The sequence below is a fragment of the Balaenoptera ricei genome, chromosome 6 (assembly GCF_028023285.1).
Source record: "Balaenoptera ricei isolate mBalRic1 chromosome 6, mBalRic1.hap2, whole genome shotgun sequence".
NCBI classification, from domain to species: Eukaryota; Metazoa; Chordata; class Mammalia; order Artiodactyla; family Balaenopteridae; genus Balaenoptera; species Balaenoptera ricei.
In genome coordinates, this window is record NC_082644.1 from 68906271 (window position 1) to 68934158 (window position 27888).

Consider the following 27888-nt stretch of genomic DNA (forward strand, 5'->3'; position numbering starts at 1 on the left):
TAGCATAACTTTTGATGCTAAATATCCATATTGTGTGTGTGTGTGTGTGTGTGTGAGCACGCGCACGCGTGTGCCATGGCCACCACAACACAGGCTTTCTGAGACATTGAAGAAGTACAATAAAATGTCTGGGTGAGAACTGAGAAATTTTTAGCTTTCTCTGCTCTTATGATGACCATAGCAAAATAAGTCCCATGTGAATATTTGACTGAAGTAACAAAACAAATAGATCAACGTATATGATGAATCACTTGGTGTATGCCAAGGAAAGGTGGTCCTGCTCAAGCAGGAATAGAGATGTTAGCTGGACTAGAGGACTATTCTAGAACATTGGTATGGCGCTTAGTATTTCTGAACACTGCCTTTGGCCTGTAACCTTCCTTAAAACTCTGTTTGCTTTCCAGTTACTACCCTTGATTGCAGTGCCATTAGGTAGTAGCGTTAAATATATTTTTCTTGGACTTGCTGAAGGTCATTTGTGAATGTAAAGATCAGGGAACAACAACTCCTGGCACTTGTGCCAAAGACCTTTCGGTTTCACCAAAAATCAATTTTTTTGTGAATTAACTAGTTGAGACAGTCCCTTCTTTTGGCATCTAAGAAGCTGCAGCCAGTCATTCTTACTAATTTAGAAGTGGAATTGATGGTGGGCACCTGAGAGCTCAACTCTTAAGATTTTAGAATAAAAGATACTGTACTTTTTTTGAACATTTTCTGAGCCCTGATTCAAATTCCAACAAGCCTATTTGTGTTAATGCCTCAGCAGAAGTGATATAGAACGCACGACTCAGCATTTTTATTAGTGTTTGCTGAGATCTACAAAATAGAATAGACAGCCATCTTGTCAGCTACTCAGCATTGCTGGAAATGAAATTAATATTTTTTGGAGGATAACATATGGAACATTAGTAACTGGGTTAAAAAATTACAGCATGTCCAATTTCTATATTGTAGAACATTAAAAATATGGAAAAGACTGCTATTTAGACAGGACTACATAGTAGTTGGTCTGTAGAACATTTAAATTATCATTATTATAAGCCTAATACAGCATATTGCTAGGTTAAAAAAAGAAAGAAAAAAAAAAACAGTTTTTGCTACCGGAACCTAATAGATGGTGTGGTATATTCAAGTCCTCACTCTGCCCATTTTTAGCTATGTGACCTTGGGGCTCATAGAGTTATTTAAGCTTTGGGCCTAAGTTTTATCATCCATAAAAGTGGGATAATAATAGTACCTACCTCACAGGATTTCTGGTTAGATTAAATAAAGCATGTAAAATCCTTACATAAATGTGTTAACTAATTTTAACTAGAGGATTCTTGAAATACCCTTTTTTGTGAAAAGTTTCAATGACTGTTAAGAGAACATAGAAGAATGTCAGTTGAATGTTGCCAAGCTCAAATAAATTTCAAGTTGTTAATTAATGATGAAGTTAGAACAATTACTATTAGGCTAATTACTTATTCTTAGCATTTCAGCTATGAAAATTAAAGATCTCTGAGAGCTTCTGTCTCATAAAAACAAAGGAAGCATACCAGGCTACTTTTTCTAAGATGACATGATTAGAGCATTGGATCTGAATCCACAATTCAGTGAATCAGGTGTACTTATTAAAATAGTAAATGATGTGTCAGGAGGTTCAGAGCAATAGCTGAAGACTTAATTTGCTCATTTGAGTTTATTTAATCCTTATCTTGTTTCTTTATAAAAAAAATTATACACAAAATCTGTTAAGGCTTACAAATATTAGAATATGAGGGTTGTTATAAAATTTTGCCATAATGGGAATTGAAAGTGAAGTCACATTAGAAAATTAAGAGAAAACATTCTTAATGAATAAATTGATTGGAACTGGCTCTAGTAGGAAACTCTATTTTTACACAATTTTTAAGTGTTAAATGCATCTGATATAGCATACTTTAATAGTAATGTTTCAGCAGGGTCTTAAACTCATCCTCTTTGTAGATTCATCTGTTCATTCAACAAATTGAAGATCCTCTGGGTGTTAGGCACTGTTGCATATTTGTAGGTGAAAAAGATAAGCGTAGTCCATGTGCTCAGGGTGTTTATAATCTAGTTGGAGAGACAGTTACACTACAATATGATAATTGCTGCTGGCTGAGTAAAAATAAGATGCTGTAGGAACACTCAGACAAACACCAGACCCAGACTTATTTAGAAGCAGGCGGGGCAGCGAGAGGGAAGAGTGGTGGTGGTTTGGGAGACTGTCTGGGGGAAGTGGAATTTATCCTGAGATCTGAAAGATGAAGCGGAGAAAAGGTGGGAAGGAAAAATTGTTTGAGTCAGCGGGAACTTCTTGTTTCTCATCCATTAAAGTGGGATTGGGGAACTTCCCCTTCTAGGTTTGGGGAACTGAGAGTAGTTCCATATGGCTGGATTGTATATAGTACTCTTTGGAAAATGGTAGGCAGGAGCTATATTCTAAAGAGCCTTAAAAGCCCTGTTGAGGGCTTTGCAGTTTATCCTGAGGACACTGGGAACCTGTTGTAGGGAGTGGCCTCAACTCTGTGGAGCCAGAGAGATGAAGATATGTGAATAGATTTTTAGAGAGATTAGGAAGCAGAAGCATTGGCCTCAGTGATTGATTAGATTTGGGAATTGAGAGGAGAAAGTTTGGTGATAAAAGAAATGATAGGACAGTTACTTTTAATGTATTTTAAGGGATAAAGGAGAGTTCTCCCCTCTCTTTTAGCCCCCTTGGAAGACCATCAAAGGTTAGGAGGAGGAGGGAGTGTGGAAATAAAACTTATTATGTGAAATTGCACACTTACATAAAACATTACATAATGACAATAGCTTTTAATAATAAAGAACTTATAGGTGATTTTAAGCATATTAATAACCCTAGCTAAGGGGTATTAACCATAGATTTATGAGATAGCCTAAGATAACCCACTTTAAAAGGAACTATTGTTTTTGGAGCCAAGAAAACGCTTTAGAGTGAGTTGGAAGGACAGCCATGTTCAGAGTGCATCACCAATTCCATAAAAGAAGCTCCGAAGGAAGTGTTTTTAGTTCAGTGTAATTGACTTATTTCAAGTTTTAACTGATTTTTAGAGAGAAATAAATTTTCTGTTAAGTTTGAGAATGCAGAGTTAGCTAGAATCTTCAATCTGTTTTAATTTTCATCTTTTAGCCAAACTTTTTTTCCAAGTGTGTACATATACATTTTATAATGAAAGTCAGTGTAAAAATTTCACTTGATTAATAGCATTATGTTTTAGAGCAATTATTTCCAGAATTTATGTATGTGTGAATATATAGATTTTTTTTTCAAGTCCACCCACGCCCATGTTCACTACATTTGCCAAAAAAATGGAAGTAATGAGAATTCAGTTCTTTAAGATACTGTACATTTAAAGTGGGGTATATTATTTCCATTATTAGCAATGTTATTATACAGTATTATTTTCCCCTTTTAGATGTGTTGATCTCTTTGAGCCTGTCATTGGAATAGTTAGGAACTGCAAAAGGCTCTATTCTTTACTCTTATAAAAAGAAAAAGAAATAAGAGATAGAAAAAAACAGAAAAATTTTTTGCGTGGGGAAGAGAATCCAAGAAGAAAGTTGTTATTGGAGCCTTTTTTGGTGTGAAGAAAATTAAGAATTCCTGTTTTACTTCACTCCCTGTAAAATCCAAAGAAAATCCTGTTTGGAAACAACATTACCTGCTTGTTTTCTTTTGTGGCTCTTTAAGTAATGCTGCCTTTTAAGCCAATCTTTGCCCTCTCTTTGCAAAAAATAGTATGGATACTTCTACGTGTGTGGCTAAGACCCCACTAGTAAGTGTAGAGGAAAAAAGATAAAACTTGTGTGTAAAGTTTAGGGTATGTAGAAAGAATAAACAGATGTCACTAGGGCTCATTTAAAAAGGGGGTACCTGTTTCCTTGGTGGGACTAAACACTTAGATTCACCACCTATATCCTCTTCCAGTTTGAGATCCATGGAAGAGGCGCCACTGCTCTTATGAGTTTGAATACAAGGGAGCAGAATTGAAATTCATGTCTTTATTCTAGATTGGACAATAGATTCTGGCGAGTGTTGTAAGGAAAGGATCATATTTGACATTTGGGAATGTGTATTACTGTAGATTTCCTTCTATCAGCAGAAAATGACACAGATCATGGAACTAGCAATGAATGGATCTGTAGATATAATCTCCAGATAAATTTTTAAAATAGAAACATTGAAAATGTTGTGTTTTAGAGCCCTTTGAGAGTTTTGAGCCACTCAGTGGGAAGGGAGACAGAGCTCTTACCCAGCTACTGAACAGATCAAATACTATACAGATATTTTGGGGATTAAAAGGGCTGTTTTACAGAATCTAAGACTGACTTTTTGGGATGGCTCCAGGGTGAGATGGGTCTCTGGAGCTCATGTTGCTTTTGACCAGCAAGCCCAAGGTTAGCTTGAGGCCACGCAAAGTTACGATCATTGGTTTGGGAAGGCCCATGTTTCAGGAGTCCTTAGGAGTTACACTGATGTTACTGTATACCCTTAAGAATTTTACCAAATCATGCAATTTTATATCTGTGAATAAAATTACACTGTAGGCTGCATATTATTTGGCAACCTGCTTTTTATGCTTACAATATTATGAACATCTTTCCATGCTGACTTTTATAGATCTGTATAGTATTCCGCTATAGTGGTATAGAATTTATTAGGGATAATTACAGGGATATAGCCCAATTACAGACATTTCAGTTGCTTATTATTGGCTGTCATAAATAATACTTGAGTGAACATCTTTGTGTTTATGTATAATATTATGTATAGATAGTAACCTAAATGGTCCCTCATTTGACTGATTTTTTTTAAGACAAATTTAAATTCTTGAAAGTAAATGAATCTCATATTATTTCCTCTTCCTTCCATAAAATATTCTGTGAACACAAGGTTAGTGCAGATATCTTTTAACCCATGATATGCTTTTCTATATCATAAGCATTATATCTTTGATGTCATCATAATGATCACATACTAGGTACAGTACCTAGTATTTGCCGTTCACGTGATATTTGTGTCTATTTGTTCAAATTTAGAATTCTTTCTTAGTGCCCAAAGTCTCTATAGACTACTCTATTTCTTTTAAAGTTGATTTCACTAAAATAGCCTCACTGCTGTTGCTGTTTGTGTAGCCGACTAGGATCCAGTGTCAGGGTGCCATTATTGGAGTGAGACAGACCTGGGCTTGAATCCTGGCTTTATTTCTTAATAGTTCTATGATCCTGGGCAAGTTACTTAATCTCTAAACCTTACTTTTCTCTGCTATAAAATGGGAATATCTACTTCGTGGTTGAAATTAGGGTTAAATGTATGCAAAGATGTAAAGCATCTATCACATAGTAAATGCTCAGTATATGGTAGCTATTCTTATTACTATAATGAAATGATTGATTTATGATAAAATGCTCTTTGTTCATCATTTTTCAGTTCTAAGTGCTATTATCATTAAATACTCCATCTCATAGGTTCTAGTCACTGTCAGGATTGGATTGACCAATAGTAAGAAACACTTATAGGTTTGCCTCATAGATTTTGGTAAGAATCTTTCTGTATGTTACATCATTTTGTTCTCAGACTCTTCTTCCAGTAAGCAAAATGTAGGATACTCAGAAATTTTTGTTTGTTGGTTTTCTTTTTCTTTTCTTTTAGCTTTTATGTGAGCACTCCCAGTTTTTAGCTTATGTCATCTAGGTGAGACCAATTTGTCTATTAATTCATGAATGTGAGTGAGAGAAAATGCCAGGATGGCATCAGCAATAGACTGGACAAGCACCTGGTTCTCTTTTCCCCAGAATTACTTCTCTGCCTGATAACAGCTTCTCTTGATAACTAGAAACAATTAACACATAACAAAATTCTTACATCATTTCAGCAGTGTGGCTTCAGTAATATGTTAATAGATTGTTTTATTTTTTAATTAATTCATTAAGATAAAAACTGTTAAAGTAATTTGATTTGTCTTCTCCAAAGAAACAGTTTTTCATTATCTATTCTGAGTCAAAGGAAGAATTAGTTAAGAAAAAACCTTTGTTTGAAAAGTGAAAAAAGTTACCCAGGCAACCTGTATATGTTACTAGTGTGCTGATTAATCATCGCCAACATTAATCTCTGTCATCAGTTATCACAGGAAGATGACTGCCGAACAGTCTACACTATTATCATTCCATCATTTTTCTACGGATCAATTTAGTATAAAAGATTAATTGTACATAGTCAGGAGGATTACAACATCAGACCTAAATAAAGAAGCAGAGCTTTTATAATATAGAAAATCATGAATTTTCCTTTTACATCTCTTCAGTTACCTGATATATTGATTTGATAAAGCCCTGTGTTTTACAATGAATACACTTTTCACAGAGGTATATTTTAAGTAAAAAAGGCTGACTATAGTTTATAGCTTAACCAGTTTCTTTCATTTGTACTCGGTGAAGTGGAAAAAAAGCAAAGTCATAGAGTTTTACATTTGTAGGTAAATTAATCAGCTCAATATATTTTTGTCAATTTCAAAAAAAAACTTATCACATTATTTTTAACCATATATATATAAATTCTAATATGCCCCATTATTTTACATTATATTGTTGACTTTGAAGATGCTTAATATTCTTAATTTTTTTCTAAAGAATTAGAATAATCTTTATATTTTCATCATCTACTCCAGAATAGTCAGAAATGTATACATTTCATACTGATTTTATGTTCAGGAAAGTACATATCAGCTACTTTTTTCCAAAAACCATGACTTATTTTAGTTGTCTAATTTTAATAGAGGTTTCAATTGCTGTGAGTATTATATATGCTAGTATTTATTTTCTAACATTTATTCAAGAATGCTGATGCTTAATCAGAGTATTAGTAATAAAATCTTTGCTATAAAACTTCTATTATGATTTGGGATCTTTCTCTGTGAAAGCACACTGATGTTAAACTCCTTGTTGTGCATTTTAAAAGTAGTAATTTTAGATTATGACAATTTTTTTCTGTAGATAACATTCCTCTGCTCTTACATTGAGCCAGGTTTCTAAGTAAATAATTTATTCTTTAATGTCACATTTTAGGTGTGATTTATTTTCACTATACAAATAAGTGACTATCATAATAATACTGGTTGATTTGGTTCAAATGGGAATTGGAATTACCATCTTTTGTTTTTCTGTACCAAGGAAAAAGGAAGGAAGTTCTCTGTTGTACTTGAAAATTAAATTACAGGTTTTTATTTTCTATACTGGATTAAAACCTGTTACATTCCTCAGTGTAAAAAAACAATATAGTCAGTCAGTGGAGTGGAACCAAACTTTGCAGACTTTGGTTTTTTTTGGAAAGCAAATTATTTCAGGAAGAAAAACCCCAATAAAAATTAGATGATACTACCTATTTTTAAGCGAGCCCAGTTATATAGTTCTGTTTGATAAGTAATTGATTAGGTCAGACTATTTAAGCATTTAATCTGGCATGTACATTGTGTGTGATGAAAGGAATCCAGCTGTGAATTTGAGTGTATTAAATAATCTTCAGGAAGTTTCACAAAGAACATTTGAATGCCTTGAAACTTGCAATAATGCATGTTTGTTCCAAACACATTTGCTTTGCCTAGGTTTTGCCCATCAGGTTGAAGAAACGGTAATCTTTTTGCATTCAGCAGCTGGGTTTTTGCAATAGTCTTTTCCTTCTTCTAGGGGTTAATTAGCCTTCTTTCAAAATGTGGCCTATTTAGCTGTAGATTCGCATGATTCAGCCAGAGCTGGCTATACAAAGCAGAACCGTTAACAGGCGGGTGTGTCCAACTGCTTAATTAGCCAGAATAAAAAGGTCCTTTGTCAAACAAGCATCTGTTGCTCTTGACACACCTGACAGCCACATTAGGCAAGGATGACTAGACTGAAATCGTGCATGTCTCTCCTTCAAGAATATACAACTCATTTACATATAGGCTGCATCATGGACAAACTGCAGGGGTTTATTTAGCTTATCAAAATGGATTAATGTGACTGCATTTGTGGCTGATAAACAAATATCACTTGAAAGGAGGCTGTGAAGGAACTAAACTAACCAAATTACTCCCAAACATAAACAAAGCACCAGAAACCACTGCTAGATGAATGGGAACACCTCACATGTACACACAAACCTTTATACTGGATCTAAAATAAAACCTACAAATGAAGCATGCTAAGACACTGCCCTCATGTGATGATCCCTGCTTTGAAGAAATTTTGGAAAGCTACCAGAATACTCTAAATGTGTCAGTGGGTTTAAATGATCTGTTTAGGAAAATTTGGCAGGAAAGTTACACTCCTCAACATGCTTTAACATTCAAATTGATCTGCTATTAAATCAGGTCTTTGGAATTAATCAGTTAAAATGCCTCTGGAAAAAATACTTACTAGTTGGGTTTTATTATGGCCTCAGTAGAAAGAGAGAGAATACTTGCTAATTTCAATGTCAGAGAGAGAAGAGATGTCTCACTTGTTATTCGAAGTGTAGATCAAATAGGATAGATTGAGAATCCCAAAGATTTGCTGTTCAGACCAACAATCTCTAGCTTTCCATTTGGAAGCCTTTCATCATGATTTTGCAAAGTAATATACATAGTGGTAACATCATGGGCTTTAGAGTCAGGCAAACCTGGATTTGAATTTAGGCTCTTACTCTTACCATCTGTGTGGCTTTTAGCAAGTTATTTAATCCGTTTGTGCTTCAGTTTCCTCATTCGTTAAGTGGAAATAACAACATTTCCATTATGGGGTTTTTTTGAGGATTAAATGAAAAGATGTATTTCAAGCACTTAGCATATTGTGTGGCACCTGGAAAAGACTTGTTAAATGAGAGACCTAATTATGGTTATGACTTTTTTTTTTTGTTATGACTTTTCAGCCAGTCTCTGGCAGGGATATGATTGAGATCCTCTCAAGGCCTGAGGCCTCGGCAAAGAGAGCCTCTTCTTCAAACTTGAGGAAGACAATGAAATCAGAGGAGAATGAAGTTGTGTCTATTAAGAAAAGATGGAGACCAAACTGAGAGGCTATGTTCTTATGCCAATTGGCATGACCCTGTAATCCAGGGGCCAAGGAGACTGGATGATGAGCAGTAACTTGGAAGTAAACAGAAGTTGTTCTGGGACAGTTATTGGTTGTTCTGGATTAGGCTTTCTGTGCTGGTTTTGATGTGGTATGTACATAGAGCCAGAGGTTGGATGGAAAGTTCTCTGTGACTCTCTAAGTTATATAAGCCATCATTTTCTATCCATCTGCTTTTCCCCACTCTATTCTGTAAAGGTTGCTCCTATTAAATAGTTGGGATCTTTTTCCTTCTTTCTCATTCTAAAAGTTCACCAGTTTGCTTTTCTTTACTCCCTTCACTTCTGTCTATTCAGTGTCTCTGATGAAATTCAAGACTTCCAACTTCGTCTGGTAGTTTAGTGCATGCGCTGTAGTGTTATGTCCAAACCCTCTTTTCCCACTTTCCTACTTCCCACAGTTTGACCTTGGTTAAGTGACTTAACATCTCTGGGCCTCAGTTGACTCAGTCTGTAAAATGAGGAAGATCTTAGTTCCAATCATCTAGTTACACATTTCTATTAGTAAAGTAGTCAAAGCTTAGGTATTTCTCTTATGCCTCAAATGCCTATAAAGGCCAAGCCAGTGAATATGTATTGCCATATAAATAATTTGCATATAAAACACATAATATGGGCTCACCTTTTCTAGATTTTCAGGTTTTTCAAGAGAATCTAGAAATTTGGTTTTTAACACAAAATTTTCTGATTTTTAAAGGTTGACAATTAAGAATTTTAATTTCTAGTTACTCTGTGCCAAAGCCTATCGGTGGAGTCTTATATGGTCCATAGGAAGCCAGTTTCCAAATCTATGCCTTTTATCTTCAGATAAGCCCTCTCAGGTGATTTATTGAGGAATTGCTTTAAAAGTACATTTAATTTTTTTGGGCTTCCCTGGTGGCGCAGTGGTTGAGAATCTGCCTGCCAATGCAGGGGACACGGGTTCGAGCCCTGGTCTGGGAAGATCCCACATGCCGCGGAGCAACTAGGCCCGTGAGCCACAACTACTGAGCCTGCGCGTCTGGAGCCTGTGCTCCGCAACAAGAGAGGCTGCGATAGTGAGAGGCCCGCGCACTGCGATGAAGAGTGGCCCCCGCTTGCCACAACTAGAGAAAGCCCTAGCACAGAAACGAAGACCCAACATAGTAATCAATCAATCGATCAATAAATCTTAAAAAAAAAAAAAAAAAAGTACATTTAATTTTTTAGACATTCATTATGTATATTCTTATGTGTATTTGGTCTAAAACAGTGGAGGTCATATTATGGGTCATATACCAAAAAGGTGTGTAGGCTGGTCCGCAGTACAGACCCCTGGACACACGAGAGAGCCTCGATAAAGTTCCCAGCCAACACTGGGATAAACAGGAGGGTGTTTTAGTTTGAGTGACTTAACTGTAAGAATCTCATCTGCCCCTTGACTGAACAGCTTAAACAAGAACCCATAATTGGCAACTCTGTGTTCCTCATTTGTGTACTAAACTGACAAAGGCCTGTCTCGGAGTTGGGAAGAGAAGCTAAGAAAAATTCACTGAAGATGATATCTAAAATCTGGTTCGGTCCTCATTCCCTGCAGAAAGGCATCACCTCATTCTCACTAATAGCCCTCTGCTGTAGCACAAATGGCATCAATTGTCTATAAGTATAACATGTAACGAATCGAAGGACACTGGCATTTGCTTTCTTTTGGGGGAGGGTATTTTTTTTCCCTCTACAATGGAATAAAGAAGAAAAGGCACAGATAGGGTTCCTAATGCGTGTATCCCCTCTCCCAATTTCGAGAACTATTAGTCCTCCAGTAATCTTAATTAGGCAAGAGTTTTATGTAGTGAATACTGTCATTTTCAAACATTTTCAGGCATATCCGTGGTCTTAATACTAGTACAAAGGGCTGTGTGTGTGTGTGTGTGTGTGTGTGTGTGTGTGTCTTTGGAGATCAGTGCTACGTTTTTTATTAGCCACCATCTTGAGAGATTTCACATAAAAATCTTCTTTTGGAAAATTGGAAAAACTGGCAACTACAGTTTAGCCTTCCCATAAATTCACAATTTCCTTGAGCTAAACATTAGCTGGCCCAAATAAATGGGGTGGTAGCCACAGTCTCCATCACTTTCCTTCTGTTTTTTTTTTTTTTTTTAAATTTATTTATTTATTTTTGGGTGTGTTGGGTCTTTGTTTCTGTGCGAGGGTTTTCTCTAGTTGCGGCAAGTGGGGGCCACTCTTCATCGCGGTGCACGGGCCTCTCACTATCGCGGCCTCTCTTGTTGCGGAGCACAGGCTCCAGACGCGCAGGCTCAGCAGTTGTGGCTCACGGGCCTAGTTGCTCCGCGGCATGTGGGATCCTCCCAGACCAGGGCTCGAACCCGTGTCCCCTGCATTGGCAGGCAGATTCTCAACCACTGCGCCACCAGGGAAACCCCTCCTTCTGTTTTTTAAGCCCCTAGCTACCTTCACTCTTTGTGCCTGAGGTTCCTCATCTGTAAATGTAGATTATAATCATACAAACCACATTGGGTTGTTACATGGAGTGATTTATTTATGAATTAACACGTAAAGCATTTAGAAGAGGACATAGCATGTGTTAAATACTCTTATCGATGTTAGCTTACTGCTGTATCTTTCGTATGCTCTAAGTTTTATTGTGTTGCTTTAGGGGTTTGACTAACAAAGGAATAAGAATAGTCAATCACGTAAAGTGATACCAATGTCAAGGTCTAGAAAGTAAAGAAAGCATAGAGTCAAAGTGAAAAGGCCTAGTCCTTTCTCTAGTCCTGTCACCTTGAGCGAGTCTCTTAACCTCTCTGGGCTTTAGTTTTCTCATTTATGAAATAAGTATAGATTAGATATCTTCAGAGGTCTGTTTCTAAAATTGAATGAGATGATAGAAAAGGTTTGGGGAAAAAATTGGAAGAGGTCATGCTGTGACAAAAGATGTTGAGAGGGGTTAATTTTCTACTTGAAAGACCTGAATACTCGTTCAGAATTTTCTTAGGGAAAATTAATGTTCACCATACTGTTCACAGATTTAAACCATGATACAGTATTTTTCTTAGGCTACCAATTAAATATTGTTTTTCCCCCCAGGATCCCTGCTCAATAGCAAAGAAATTAACATTTATTATATTGACTGCATAAGTAACAAAAGGGAATATCAAGGTCTAAGAAACCATACTTGTTAGAGTGCACACTGTAAAATTTAATCCTGTGTTAGTAGGACAGGCACATGAGAACTGAAAAATGTGCCATGTTGAACTGTGAATGAGAGAAGGTAAAATTTCATGTCTTTGTTTACAAATCTCACTTATATAATAGTGATCCTTCTTACCTTTCAAAATATTAAACATTATTGCTGTTTGGCTGTCTTTGTGTAAGAGTATAATTAAACTTTAATTTTAGTACCATATCATCTCACAGCCAAGAAAATTAGTGAGCTTGATCCTTTGGCTAAATTTAGGGTATATCAGTTGGTTTTGGGATATACATTAATTTTTAAAAATCAGTGAATAGTAAGTTTGAAAGTTGGAAAGGACCTTAGAAACAATTTATTCTAAATTGTACACTTCCAGTGACGTCCTGTAGTTTATAAAAGTGTCTAGAAAGTACAGTTTACGACGTATTTGCATCCAGTTAGGATTTGTGTTCTGAGAATTGTGTCTTGACATAATTTATAATATGACTAGTTTATATTGTGCTTGAAACAATTTATAACAGATGAGGCCTAAGGAAGGTAGATTTCAATGAAGTTCAACCTTTATAGCCTCAAAATAAGAGGTACTAATGGAGATTTTTAAAATGTAGATTAGTAATTTTCTATATTTATTTTAAAAGTGGTCAACATGACTATAAACGTGCATGGAATATCATGAGTATGTTGGGTGGAGTAAGAGGTATTCTGGGAGTAGAAAGTTAGTCTCAGTATAGGATATTAAGAACAAATGTAATGCAGCTAGTCATATAAGGAGAGCATTTTAAACTTTCTTTCTATTTTAATAAATTTCAGAGACCATCATGCAGACATCAGAGACCGGGTCGGACACAGGTTCGACAGTGACTTTACAGACATCTGTGGCTAGTCAAGCAGCAGTGCCTACACAGGTGGTACAGCAAGTACCAGTACAACAACAGGTAAGGAGCTGCTGTTCCCAGAGAAGATGCTGTGCCTTTCCTTGTGCTGCCTCTCCAACATAGCTGTGTCTAAAAAATGATTTGGATAATACTTTCTGGCACAATGGATGCCAAAATAGGCCTCGTTCGATTCTTAGATTAAGTCAGCAAATGTTTGTTGAGCATTTCCTGGATGTGCCACGTTCTTTCTGTGCTAGGCTGTAGGGATAAAAAGATAAATACTCAAACTATAATCCTTATTCCAAAAGAGCCTCTTAAGTCCTAAAGAGAGCATTTGTTTCTAACTTGGCCACCCTAACTGGGTTTTCTTCTCCTCTTCTCCCCTCCTTATTCTTTATCACATCTTCCTATTTCTTTCATATTGAAATGTCAGCAATCATATTTTTATATAATTGGCTCACAGTAGTACTTAATAAAGGAGAGGATGTGTGTACCTTACAGGCAGGGACTTTGCCTTTGTGATATTTTGGAAAGTGCTTGGGCGTTATGGTGACTGATAAATAGTGTTTAATGAAAATTAAATTATCTTAAAGGTCTGAAAATCTGACTCATCCCATTTAAAAAACTGAGAATGAATTCATCATCACATGTTTACTACAGGGCTTATTCATACTTGGGACGCTTAGCTTGTTTTGGAAAGATACTGACAAAATAGTGCTATTTTGTACCAGTTAATAGTCCTCCTTTGGATTGTGAACACATTGGCCTGTCATTTCTTCTAGAGAGTGGTGAGAAAATATGCGGGAAGGATCACATCATAAAGCATTATCCTGAGACTTGAGATTTACCTGTAATTTCTCAGTATCAGAGAAAATGTTGCTTTTACAGTTTAGCAAATGTTGCTTTTACAGTTTAGCAAATGTTGCTTTTACACTTATAAATAAGTCATTAGGGAGAGGGAATAACTTTTCCTAAATTATAGACAGAGGGACTCAAGGTTATATTCTTAGGAGATAGAAGTGGGATGGGCAGGGAGAGTGCTAGAATCATGGAGAAGGGTCTTTGACTCTCAGGGTAAATAAAGACATCTGAAATAATTATTTCTTTTATAATTAAATCTTAAGGCACACTCTTCTTTCTGTTCTCTACAACACACTGGTATTACTGATCACCAATTTCATCACCAATTTCAAGACTGAACATTATTCAGAAAAGGGTAGTTTATGGCATATCATCCAAAGAGCAAGTAGAGAACTACTGGGACAGTGTTATATATAATTTTAAAAAGATAACTCAACAATCGAACAATATTAAGCACATATTGAACAGTTACGCTCACTCTGGTTTGTTTTTTGTCTCATTTGTGGAAGAAGAATGGCCTTGAGAGTGCCTGTCTCTAACAGTAGTGCAGTGGAGATCCTGTTCCTGTCTCCAGAAAGTGCCCCCTTGAGACCTTAAAATGTCTGTGTTAAGTGTATCTGGCCCTCTCTCATGGACTCTGTGTCTTTTCTTACTCCCTCCTTCCTTTCCTTTCCCTTTCTTCCTTTTTGCCTTCCTTCCTTCTTTTCTTTTTAAAAAACATTTTCTTTTTATTGAATTTATATGTCATTAGATGTCTACTACAGGTCTTATATAGTGTATATAGTAGTGTAAAGAGTCAAATAGCTCAGCAAGTTTGTTATTTAAAAAAAAAAAAGTAGTCCTCATCCTCTCTCTACTCCTCAGAGGCAACTAATTTTGCCTCTGTTTACCTATTATTTTGATATTTACCTCTATGTCTTCACAAACGGTGTTTATTTTCTTTTTTTAAAAAATTTTTATTGGAGTACAGTTGATTTACAATGTTGTGTTAGTTTCAGGTGTACAGCACAGTGAATCAGTTATGCATGTATCCACTCTTTTTTTTTTTTTTTTTAGATTCTTTTCCCATATAGGCCATTACAGAGTATTGAGTAGAGTTCCCTGTGCTATACAGCAGGTTCTTATTAGTCATATATTTTATATATAGTAGTATTTTCTTGATTTTTTTAGTTTTAAGCATTTTCTTACCACACTCCTCTTTCTAGCTCTTAATATGTGCATACGTGTGCACGCATGCACACACAAACACAGACTTTTTCCATCCCATATGCTTTGATATACTAGGTTGAACTATATGCATTTTTTTTCCCTTTGCCATCATTCTGGGATTTCCCTCTTCTCTCCTATGTTGGCTTTCCTGTTTCTCAGATCAGTGTCTTAAACTCTTTCTTGATTTGCTCAAGCACAACTTGCAGTAACTTCCTAAGAATTGGTAGATTTTGAGCTCTTGTGCGTCTGAGAGGGAATTTATTCTACTACCTTCACAGTTGTTTGGTAGTTGGATGGGTACAGAGTTTGGGGCTGGATATCATTTTCTTCAGAATTTTGAAGGAATTGCTCCATTGTCTTCCAGTTTGCAGAATTGCTATGGAAAAGTCAAACACTATTCTGATTTCTGATCCTTTGTATGTGATCTATGTGATTATTTTTTCCTCTCATGTTTTAAATCCCAGTTTCTTGAAATTTCATGTTGATGCAGACCTATTTTCATACATTGTGCTAGACCCTTGATGGGCCTTTTCAATCTGGACATTCATGTTCTCCAGTACTGGGAAATTTTATTCAATTTTTTCATTTATGATAATCTCCCTTCTTTTTTCTCCTTTTTCACTTTTTGGACTTTTTGGTTCTACTTTCAGTTTCATCTTCCAGCCCATCTATTACTTTTAATTTCTGCTATCATAGTTTTAATTTCCAAGAGCTTTTAAAAAATTCCTTTTATGTTCCTTTTTGTAACATCATGTTTTATTTCCTGATTATAATATCTTTTTCCTCTCTCTCAAGATAATAATTTTTTAAGTTGTTGGAATTTTCTTCTCTTTATATAGTCTCTTTCTTTCAAGCTATTTTTCTTTTTTCTTTTTTTGGTCTGTCTTTCATATTAGAAGCTTTTCTCAGATGTCTGATAATCTTTGAGTGTTTATTCATATTTAAAAATGTGGCGATAAAAGGCTGATTTGAATGCATAAGTGAGTTTTGTTGACTTCAATATAGGATCATCTGACTGGGCTTTTTAACTGGGGACCTTCTGATGTTCAGTATTTTTGTTTTTCCTCTTGGGCTGGTCATATTTTTAAAGAAGACTTCTCCAGCTTCCTGCCTGGTGGGTGAATGCTTAGTTGCCTGGGAAGCTGTGTGTGGGAAGATAGTTGAGTATTTCTTGCACTAATTCACTGAATCCTTCTCCTTTTCAATATGGTATCACTCACACTTGATGTTCCTCAGTGCAGAGATTAAACCAAAGAATAAACCTTCAAATTTTCACCATAGTTAGGAAAGGCCAGTCACCTCATTGCACAGAGTTGGTAGAGGAGATCTGATTGCTTCTTAAATAGAATCACTTTTTATATTAAATATATATAAAACCAAAAAAACTAAGTTCCTATTAGAAGTGGAAAATCAGTATCACCAGCCATAGACAGAAAATTACACATACACACGGTGTGTATACACACTGTGTTCATGTCCTTGTAAAAAATAATCTCATGTACACACATAACACACTTTGGAAAACTTTGTGGTATGCCACATGGCTCGTTCCCAACAGGCATATTTTTCAGTCCCGCAAGTTAGCTCTTTCCTCTAGGACATTCAAGGCAGTCGACGACTTGGTCCCCTTTCACCAAGCAAAGAAGTTGAGAACTTTCATTTTCTTTTTGTCAATTAAGTGTTTTATTTCACAGAGTGGATTAGTGTGATATATGCCTGGAAATGCCTGTTATGTTGTCCTTCCAGGCTTATCTTACTTGGAAGGATTTTTTCTCTTCTGTCATTTTCTTCCTTCCTAGCTTCCTTCCTCCATTTCTCCCTTCCTTTCTTCCCTCCTTCCTTCCTCCCCTCCCTTTTCTTCTCCTCTTCTCCCTCTCCTCCCCTCCCCTCCCTTCCCCTCTCCTTTCCTCTCCTCTAGAATGGTGACATATTTGAAGATTTCTAACAGTGTCCCTGTGGATATAGATTGTCTGTAACTGATAAGATAGGTGCTATAGTAACTTCTTATTGCTCTAACATACCTATAATCTTTGTATTGTTAATATGCTGATGTCATCTTGAGTTTTCAGACTTTGGTAGGATGCCTTTAAAATCTTGCAGCTCTTGTCACTGACCCATAATAGATATTGAAATCATGGCATTGACATCAAAGATAGTTACTTCTATTGATTCAACTTTTCATTGTGTCCTTGCTCTGACCATTTTGATGTAAAAAGAACGCCTATAGCTAAATTTTTAAATTTTGAGACATGTAATATTGTATGTATTGGCATGTTGAGAAACCAGAAAATTTTAAGATCGTAATATATATTTTTATTTCTTCAAAGCCCTAAGCGTTCTAATTTCACTATTTCACTATGTAATAAGTACCAAAAAAAAATGTTGTTTCTAAAATTATTCCTGTGGTTTTTCATTTATTCTGTATGATCTCAAGAATCAATTTGTCACCTTTCCTTGAACAATCTGATTCAGGAATGGAGAATTCCGAGCAAAGATCGCAAGATCTTATTATATAATTCTTTATCAAATTTCCTATCTTTTGCAATTTTTCATTATTTCACAAAACACCATAGAGTCTCAGCTTACAAATACAGACATAGTTGCCCAATTCAGTAAAATCTATAAAAATATTCAGGTTCAGTATATTGATTAGAAACTAAAAAATTAATATTATTTATTCTTATCATATTTGTAAAAAGGCTTTTTGAACTGATGGGTCTCTATCGAACATGACTACAAAAAAATGTGCTGTTCTCCCTTCTCCTCCCCCTTCCTTGAGTGATTTGTTAGAGTTTTTGTAGATAATTCTTCAAGTTGGTCATTTTATGCCTAAATCTGAGAGGTCTTCTAACCCTGCTTGCCCTAGAACTGAATTTAAAAATCCAGGATAGGGGAAAAGGAAAATGTATTCCTACTATTCCATTCTCCTCCATAGCCAGCCAGTTTAGATTCTTTTCAAGGTAGAACCTAGTCAAAAGTCAGAACTTTTATTCCTGTTCTAATCTTGGGATCCAGGTATTTCACAAATGCTGCTGACATCGAGGATAATTCCTAAACCATCCTAAATCTTGAATCAGGGGTCCAAGAATATTTTCTCCCATTCAAGCTTCCCAAGTTTTAACTGGTCTCCCAACTGTATTTCTTCCTGTCTTTACTGTCTCTGTCTGTCTTCCCTTTTCCTTAGAAAGGGACATACATCTTTTCTCTCACAGTGGGCAAATGTTTTGTCTCTATATTGCTCCTTCTAAACATAACATCCCAGGTACAATTGAGCTCTGGGGTTGAGGGGCTTCTATTTGAGTTCAAAGACATACATTTTTTTTTTTCAAAGATGCTGTCAACTTTGTTCAAATTCTTTTTTTATCAGAGAACGTGGGTCTTGACCTTTTTCTGCCCAGGGACAGTTTGTTTCTTGTGGGTCTTTGGTATGTAACTGTGACACTGAAACTTCTTTTTATGTGATAAAAGCTCATTTCAAGATTATATTCAGATAAGGATATATATATTCTTACAAAGAGATATTTTAAAAAATACATGTATAAATAAATCACCGATTTAGGCACTGACTCTTTGTTCATAATTTGAGTTATCAGAATGAATGTAATAGCTATGTGGCTATATTGTTTCTTTTTGGTTAGTATCAATATATTACATATTTAGCATTTCTACATAAGTTATGGTACATCCTGGAGAGTAAGTGTATTATCCCTGTGGTCAAAAAGATAAATGACATTTTGTGTGGGAAACAGATCCAACCGGAACTGTCAATTAGGTTTTAGGCAAAGGGCAATCTTCAAGAAGGGTAAGTTTTAAATGAATCTTCTCCAATAGATCTATTTATTATGGATATCTTTAAAATGATGCCTCAACCTTTAGGAGATGGATTTTAGGAATTGAAATTAGATATGAATGCTCTTGACTTCCCCACATTAGGCCATAGCTTAAACAGTGGGTTATTTTTGTCCTCACTTCTGTTTGCCATATTCCTGTGTGTAGTAAATCATCACAACCAGAAGGAAGCAGTGATAATTAGCAATATACCCATGAGAAAGTTCTTCTGGTGGGAGCAATAAATAGTGATTAAGGGGAAGAAATGATTGCCTATAGAATGTTAAATCCATAACAGAATGTTCTATTGGATCAAAACTTGATCAGTAGTATTTTAAATGGGACCCTGTGCTAGGCTGGAGAGCTAAGCCTGAGGTAGTGCACGCCATCGTTCTTGTCTTTATCTTTCCTCTGCTCAGGGTCCAGAGGTTTGCTTCTTGTGCATCCTAGCTTCGATGGACATGAATAGAATTCTTTTCATTTCAGACCATTATCTGATATAATCAACAGAAAAAGAGACATTTTTCTCTGGTTTGCTCTTATTCAGGACTAGATTCTCATTGGCTTAGTTCCCTAAGGGAACGGTGTTTTCATAATTAAGACTGTGGCAGACATCCTAAAAGATGGGGTTATATTTTTAAATGAATTCCAGTTGAATGTCTTTTGTGAAAATAATTTTTTTAAAAGACAATAATTTTAGTTCTTGAAGAACATATTTATTTTTGGAATCAGAACTGCTAATTTTTAGTATCCAATATAAAAAAGTAAGGTGTTTTGAAGGAACATGCTGATTTACAATTGAAATAAATTTTACTGTGCCAATCTAATATGAAGGCTCTTTAGTTGACCATCTGTATATTTTTAAAAATAAGAACTACTGTTTAAATAGTTGGGTAGTAATAGTCTTTGATTCTCTTTTAAGTGATTTTTAAAATATTTTCTCAACTAGAGTTAAAAAATTATGATCAGTTCTGGATACTATATTTTAAGAGGAATATGCCAGGCACTGTGTTAAATACTGGGGTTTCAAAGGTAATTCAGTTTGGTACCCGACTGTAGAAAACCAACTTTTGATGGAGATAGACTTGTTATAGAATTAGATACAAAGTTCCTTAGGTGTAAAGATGGAAATTGTTCTTGGGAATGAGAGTCAGTGATGTCTTCACCAAGAATGTGACCTTTGAGCTGTGTGCTGAAGGAAAAGTTGGAGTTCACAAGAAAAGCAAACTGGAAAAGGGCATTTCTTGTAGAGAGAAGCATGGAAGAGCTCAAGTGAAATCAAGGAGTTGTATAAGGAGGTGAGGGGCTAGGAATTGAGGGCTGCGGAACAATGCTGCATAAGAACCTCTTGTGGGAGGTTGAGTCTGATGACCTATTTATGGTGTCTTTACGTGTAACCCCTCCCTAGTATTTTCCCACTTCAGTTAACATATTTCTTTATATATTCCCTCACTGCTGATTTTTTTGAAAGAGACATCTGCAGTTATCTAACCACCTCTTAATCCTATGTAATTTGGATGCCACCCATACAACTATGGATACTGTGCACTTTGGACAGAGCCAAATCCAGTAATTTTCTCTAGGGTGTTTCTGGATTTTCCTTTGACATTTGATACTGTTGACTATCACATATTTCTTTTTTTGCATGGATTTTGGTTTTCCCCTTTTATTTCTTTGAGGGCTATTTCATCAAGTAAATCAGGTTTTGTAGAGCTTAAGAGAGTGAGATTCATACTTAGAAGGGATGGATTTAAATCCTGGCTCTAGCTCTTTCTAGTTATATGACTTTGGACAAATAAAATTAAGTTTCTGAGACTCAGTATCCTAATGTATAAAATAAGAATAATAATGTCTAGCTTATACTTAAAGTATTAAATAACATTTATTAAATAATTTAGAATAGTACCTGATATATAATAAAACTTTAATAAATTTTCTATTTTACTATTATTATTTTCATTGTTGTTATCATTATCAGTAGTACTGGTAATGTTATCTGACTCCTCTAATGGAAAATTGGAGTGGGGGGATTTGACCTCCTTTTCTATAAGAGTTGGTCTTTGGCCCTCTCTCTTTGCCCTCACTGTCAAGTAACTTATCCTCTGCAGCTATTTTACTCTTAAAACCAGCTGCTTCCATTTTCTTTACTAAGCAAGAACCTCTGGTCCTTCCTTGTATTGCTCTGGATTGTGAATTATGGAATCTCAGGCTCTAGGTCAGAATGGACACCAGCTTGGTCTGAGGCAGGATCAGTAATGGTGTCCTTCACCCTGGATGGCCTGTCACCCGGTGCAGTCACCATAGTGATTAGAGAAATGCCAAGTTTTTCAATAGAATTCAGGAACACCTCCAGTATTTTATTCAGTTCATAAAATATAATAATTTTGAACCAAGTTTGTTGCTGTGGTATGATATAAGACTTTAAAAGATTAAGGTGAGAACAATATATTAATATTCTAGCTAGCTTGACTAGAATTTGGCTCTCTAGTTAGAAGAGGCTTACACCATTCATTTAATGCAACTATTCCAAAGGACCTCCCAAAGTTGAACTGCAGAAAATTTTCTTTTTCAACAAATCACTTAGTTATAGACTTATTTTAGTTGATTCCATAATTTTGTTCTTAGAGATATATAATGTTTCCTATGAATATCGAATTTGCTTATCAAACTATCAATTTCAACATAAGTTTTTGTTTGTTTGGAAAGTTCAATTTGTCCTATAAAATTTTTCATATGAGTAGAAAGTAGAAAACTTTACAATAACTGGCACTTCTTTTTACATATAATTTGAACAAATTGAAACACAATTTAAACAGAGCACATGCCCTCTTTGCCAAAGTAAATCAGAGGAATTCTTTACGTGGGCTAAAAATACATTGTCAGTATAATAGATCTCAATATATAGCTGAGCCTCTTTGACATCAGTATCTGAAAGAAAAGAAACGTTAAGGTCCAAATAAAAATTGTTATTTGTAGTCTTAGCTGGTCAAGGAAGTCTTTCTAGAGGAAGTGATGTTTAAGCTAAGATTTAAAGAATAGCGATGACCAGTGAGGGAATAAAAAGAAGTGTTTTCTGAGGGAAGTGTGTTTGTGAAGAGCTGGCGTGAACGTGGTGGGTTTGTGGAACTGAATCAGGGTTGAAATGGGTGGAGGAGAGGGTGGGAGAGCTGAGTGGTGAGAGGTGAGGTGGAGCGCTAGGTATCTACTGGTTGAGTAATATAAGCTATTTAGGTTTTCAATAATAACTCTCATTTTGAAGTCATCCACCATTCTGCTTTGTCAGAAACCCAGTTGCAACAATGTATCATAATGATAGTATGCCATCTATTGAGCACCTATTGTGTGCTGTTCCCTGTGCTTGATGCTTGGCTCATTATTTCTAAAGCTTATAACAACTCCGCAAGGTAGGTGGTATTATTACAGGTGAGGAAACTGAGGCTCAAAGAATTTAAATAACTTGCTTTGGATTACAGTTATTTGGCCTTGACAGCCTGTGCTTACATTTGAGAAGTATACTCTGAGATAGTAATTACAAAATGTATGTGTGTGGGATTGATGTTATATTTCTTTCGAGAGTGGGATATATTTGTATTGTCATTTAACAAATAATTATTTTTGAAAGTCTTCTTTCATGGGAACTGTAAATGCTGAGCAAGTAGGTACTCAGTTTGTATTGAAGGAATATACTAAATAGTACAATAGCTTGAGCTCTTCAGACTGAATCCTTGTGTGAGGAGGGGAAAGGACTTGGGTCTTGTCCACATCTCCTGCCCCTAACAGCAGCTCCTGAGATGCCTTTGTGGAACCTCTAGGGATATATGGTACACAAGTTGAGCATCATCTCCTCTCCTGGACTCTTTTATAGCCAGGTGAATTGTCCATTAAAGTTCTTCAAGCTCGATGCCTGTATTAAACCAGCATACCATAAGGTTAATTCCATGGAGCACTTAACATACCTTTTCTATCCACGAAAAATGATCGTTCTCCCCTTTCTTTTATCCAGGGCTGATTTTAGAAATAGACACACATTGAGTGGCTCTTTATTTTCTTTAAAAACTCGTGTTGATATCAGTCAAAGCCATTTCTGCTGAGATGCTGATGTTTCACTTTTCTTACAGCCCTTACAAACTGATAGACTTCCTACTGAGAGGAAATCGCAGCCACCCTCTTTGTCCTGGCTGCCTAGTAGCTCAGTGCTGAATCCTAAACCTGATGTTTAACTAATACACCTTCCTTCAGCCATGATATTTTTAGCTGAGAGTCAAACCCAAGATATCTGACTTCAGAACCTGAGCTCCCTAGCCCCACCTTACAGAAGTAAAGCAGTCAGATGAGTTATAACAAGATAAATGGTATAAGCCCACTGACATAGCAGTACTAAACATGGGCAGTCTCATGGTGAAGAACATGATACACTTTCTGTCAAGAAGGATTAATTTTAATTCTATGAATCAATCACAGAACGTTTTTGAAGGTCCCACAAGCAAAGCTAGTGAAGCAGCTACATCCGGGGTATAAAGGGCTGCTTGAGCAAGATAACTAGCAAATAAAAAAATTGTAAGCCTTGGGAATTCTCTGGTGGCGCAGTGGTTAAGAATCCGCCTGCTAATTCAGGGGACACAGGTTCGATCCCTGGTCCAGGAAGACCCCACACGCCGCCGAGCAACTAAGCCCGTGCGCCACAACTACTGAGCCTGTGCTCTAGAGCCCGGGAGCCACAACTACTGAGCCCATGTGCTGCAACTACTGCAGCCTGTGCGCCTAGAGCCCATGCTCCACAATAAGAGAAGCCACTGCAATGAGAAGCCCACGCACCGCAACCAAGAGTAGCCCCTGCTCGCCGCAACTAGAGAGAGCCCGCATGCAGCAACAAAGAGCCAATGCAGCCAAAAATAAATAAATAAATTTATTTATTTTTAAAAAAAATTATAAACCGTGAACTTCCTAAAGCCCTCCCTAAACTCAGACCCTAAGTATGAACATCAGTAAATATAGTACCTTAAAAAAAAAAAAGAGGGGAAACATGATAAAATCAATGTAGTAAAATGTTATTTAGATAATCTGGAGAAAGGATAACTTGGGAATATTTTGTATGACTCCTGCAACTTTTCTAGCAGTCTGGAGTTATATAAAAAAATTTTGAAATGAATAACTTTACCAATCGGAGGTAAGTTTGGTAAGTGATAATTTAAGCTACTAATCATAATATTGTGTTCAATAGACATGGGCACTTACTATTTTATCTTTAAATAAATAAAACCTGAAAGTTTTCCTTATACATATGCTAAGCAAAAAGAGTTCTTCTAAAAAGTATCCTAAATTTAAACTACTCTTGTCTCATCTCAATGGATCAGTGTTTTAAAAGAGGAAAATCAGTTCTGAGCTTTTTGCCCAGTTCTCTCTATATTCCCCATCAACTCCCCAGTCTTGATGATTACCACCAAGAAAATAAATAAGTAAATAAGCAAGCCTGAATAACACATAAAACGATCAATAAGAAACAAAATTGGTGATACTTTTAAGACTCTTTTAAAAACAGATGTGTATAATGAATTAGTGGTACAATTGAGCATTGCTTTAAAAATCTGGTTGCTAGAAAATGCAAACAAAATTATTCTCAAGAAAGAAGACAAAAGTATCAGGAAGTAGGAATTAGGTACTAAACTCAAAAAACGATAATTAGCCAGTTTGCGGCTTTGATTTTTGTTTTATTTAGTAGCAGTATAGATACGGATAGTATGAAGGCCCAGACAGCCATTCCCATTCCAGCCTGTGAGGAAAACCAGATTCATCAAATCAATTGATTAGCAGCCTTTAAAAAAGTTAAACTCACCCAAATTTATATTACAATTGATATATTAATTATTGAATAGGGGAAGAGGTGGAATATAGTTTTTTAATTAAATAAAAAGGTATAATTTTTCATCTTCTTGTAATATTTAAAGATTGTTTAAAAGATTATCTTTTATATCTGTAAGGTATAATTTTAATGGGTGATTAAAAGGTGCCCTCAATGGGCTTCCCTGGTGGCGCAGTGGTTGAGAATCTGCCTGCTAATGCAGGGGACACGGGTTCGAGCCCTGGTCTGGGAAGATCCCACATGCCGCGGAGCAGCTGGGCCCGTGAGCCACAACTACTGAGTCTGGAGCCTGTGCTCCGCAACAAGAGAGGCCGCGATAGTGAGAGACCCGCGCACCGCGATGAAGAGTGGCCCCCGCTTGCCACAACTGGAGAAAGCCCTCGCATAGAAACGAAGACCCAACACAGCCATAAATTAAAAAAAAAAAAAAAAAAAAGTTACTTAAAAGGTGGCCTCAAAACTGAAAATTATAATATGCAGAGCTTTTTATTTTTGGTTTACAAGTTCGTCAAGCTGTTTCTCACAAATCTATACAGCTAACCAAAGCCATGATTTTGTTTTTCTCTGCCTACGTTTACTAGTTGGTGTTTCTGGGTTATTAAGTATTGATAACTTTGGATTCTATTAAATCTGTGCTTCCTTATTATTAGCAATCTCAGCTTTTTAAAAATAGTAGGATTAAAGAAACCAAATAAGAAAAATTATACATTAGAAAAGAGAGCACTTGAAATGTAAGAAGAAAGGTGATTCTTAAATAAAAATGCTTATTAGTATAATAGGGATTAGAGAGGCACTGTCCCATTTGTAAATCTCAGAGTAACTTTGTAACTCATCACTAGCAGAAGTAAACTATAATACAGACTAACTTGAGGTTTTGTGGTTTTTTTGTAAATGGAACTATAAATGGAATAACTGAGCAAAATTATTTCTGAAGTTTTAGAAGAGTGATAGTAAGCAAGTTAATTTTACTTTGAATAAACGTAAACTTTAGTTCCCTGTAATAACTTTTTTCTGAGGTTCTTATGAGACTGAGCAGACCATTGATTATAGTCCTGTTTATGACCCTTGGTAACATAATTATTCTATGCAAAGCCTTTTTTACCAATAACTTTTCTTTTTTGTTATTGTGCTGACTTTCAAGGCTTTGCTTTGACATTGAGGTTCACTAAGGTGTTTGTTGCCTGTGGTTCATTGATCTGGTAGATAGTTATACAGTTAAAACTCATGATTACTCTTAATTTTTTCCAGGGATTTCATAAATTGATTCAGAGAAATTGTTTCTTTAGTTTATTTCAATTAGATACTAAAAATAACAAAGCAAAAGAGCATCAGGGAACTCTGTCTAGGAAAAAAATATATGACCTAGAGAAGCTAGTGTAGTAAGCAAACCCCATACTCTTTTGTCAGTATAAAAATAGATTCCTGACTGTGTTAACTGATCTCAGTAGACAATTTATTTCACAGGTGGAAAATGTTTTTGATGTTTGGGCTTAAATTATATTCATATCTATGTTTTGGTTCGTAATACTTTAGTATTGAAAGAATGCAGTTTTTGTTCTTCTGCTTCCTATGAAGCAGTAATATTGCCCAAAATATTGGGGATATGGACTAAAGGAACAGTGACTTGAATTTGATCTCAGGAGGTGTGAGTGAGTCGGAGTTCTGGGTCTGCCAAAATAAGCTACGTGGTATGGAGCTCATTTTAACCTCCCTGTCCTTTAGTCTCCATAACTGTATTACAGGCGGTCACTGAGCATTGATTGAACATCTGTTATGTGCTACTGGCATATAAAGAACTTTAAGGTTAGGTCAAAGAGACAGACAGGTGAACAGAAAATGACACAGAGAATGGTGATGCCTGAAGTATAATATAGAGAGCTATGCTATAGGAGCAAAAAACACATAATTTAGAGGTGAATCAGTTGATGGAAGTGGGCAATTGTGGGAAACCTCCTGAAGAAAAACTACTTTGAAGAAGTACCACCCAGCCTTAGTTTCCTTATCTTTGAAATAGATAATTCACCCAGAATTGTTGTTAGGATCAAATGAGAAAATCTTTGTAATGGGCTTTGTGAACTACAAAGCATTTTGCAGATACAAGGACAAATTACTGATACATATACCAGACACTGCTAGGAACTGGAGGTAGGAAAAGGATTGCAAAGAGCAGTGTTTCTCAAAGTGTGATATATGGATGTTTTCTTAGGAATCCACTCTATGTGTGTATGTGTTTATTTAGATGATCTTTATAATGAAACTATGAACATATTCTAGATTATCTTAATTAATGCATTAGAACTGAGACTGCCATTCAACTTCAGTGTGTTTTCATATGTGTTTAAAATAGCTTTGGTGCCAGGAGGTTGAACTGCTACAATTTTGGGGGCTAATGAGGAGGAATAGAGCCAGCCTTAATATGAACTTGATCAAGGCTAAATGATACCACAGATAGATTGGATGCAAGAGAAACTTCGTATAATAGTTGGCCCCACAGCTATCATTGTTTGCGCCTTGGTTTATTGTTTGCATGTTTTAATAATATTTTATTGAACCCTGAAGGTCAGTAGTCATCATCCCGGGGAAGCACGATTGATTCCCCAAACCACTGTGAGATTAAGTCTTTCTGTTATGCACTCTCCTAGACCTGTGTACCTTTCCCTCACAGACCATTTCATTGCTGTGGTTTTAAGTGATTTGTGTGATCAGTGTCTTTCCCCAAAACTATATCGTAAGTTGATGATCCAGACACCATGTCTTCTTTTGTTTACATTATAGTACAACCTAATAGGTGTACATAATAGGTGCTCAATAATGTTGAATTAATGAGTGAACTAGGTAATACTGAAGTGCCTTCTAAATTAATAGTGATTGAAAATAGTTAATAACAGGTTTAGTGTTGAACGTGCACATGCACATACTCCATATTTTTAAACCCTATAATTTTTGAATAGTACAAATTATCACTCTCAGATG

The 27888-nt window shown here is 35.9% G+C and overlaps 1 protein-coding gene across 10 annotated transcripts in view; it reads left to right on the top strand.

Annotated features, from left to right (window-relative positions):
• Positions 1–27888, top strand: part of RFX3 (regulatory factor X3) — a 295722-nt gene that overhangs the window by 116188 nt on the left and 151646 nt on the right. For all 10 annotated transcript variants that reach the window (XM_059924798.1, XM_059924794.1, XM_059924802.1 and 7 more), the window contains one exon: positions 13093–13217. In XM_059924798.1, the coding sequence (XP_059780781.1) occupies positions 13093–13217 (125 nt within the window). The remainder of the gene's footprint in view (positions 1–13092; positions 13218–27888) is intronic.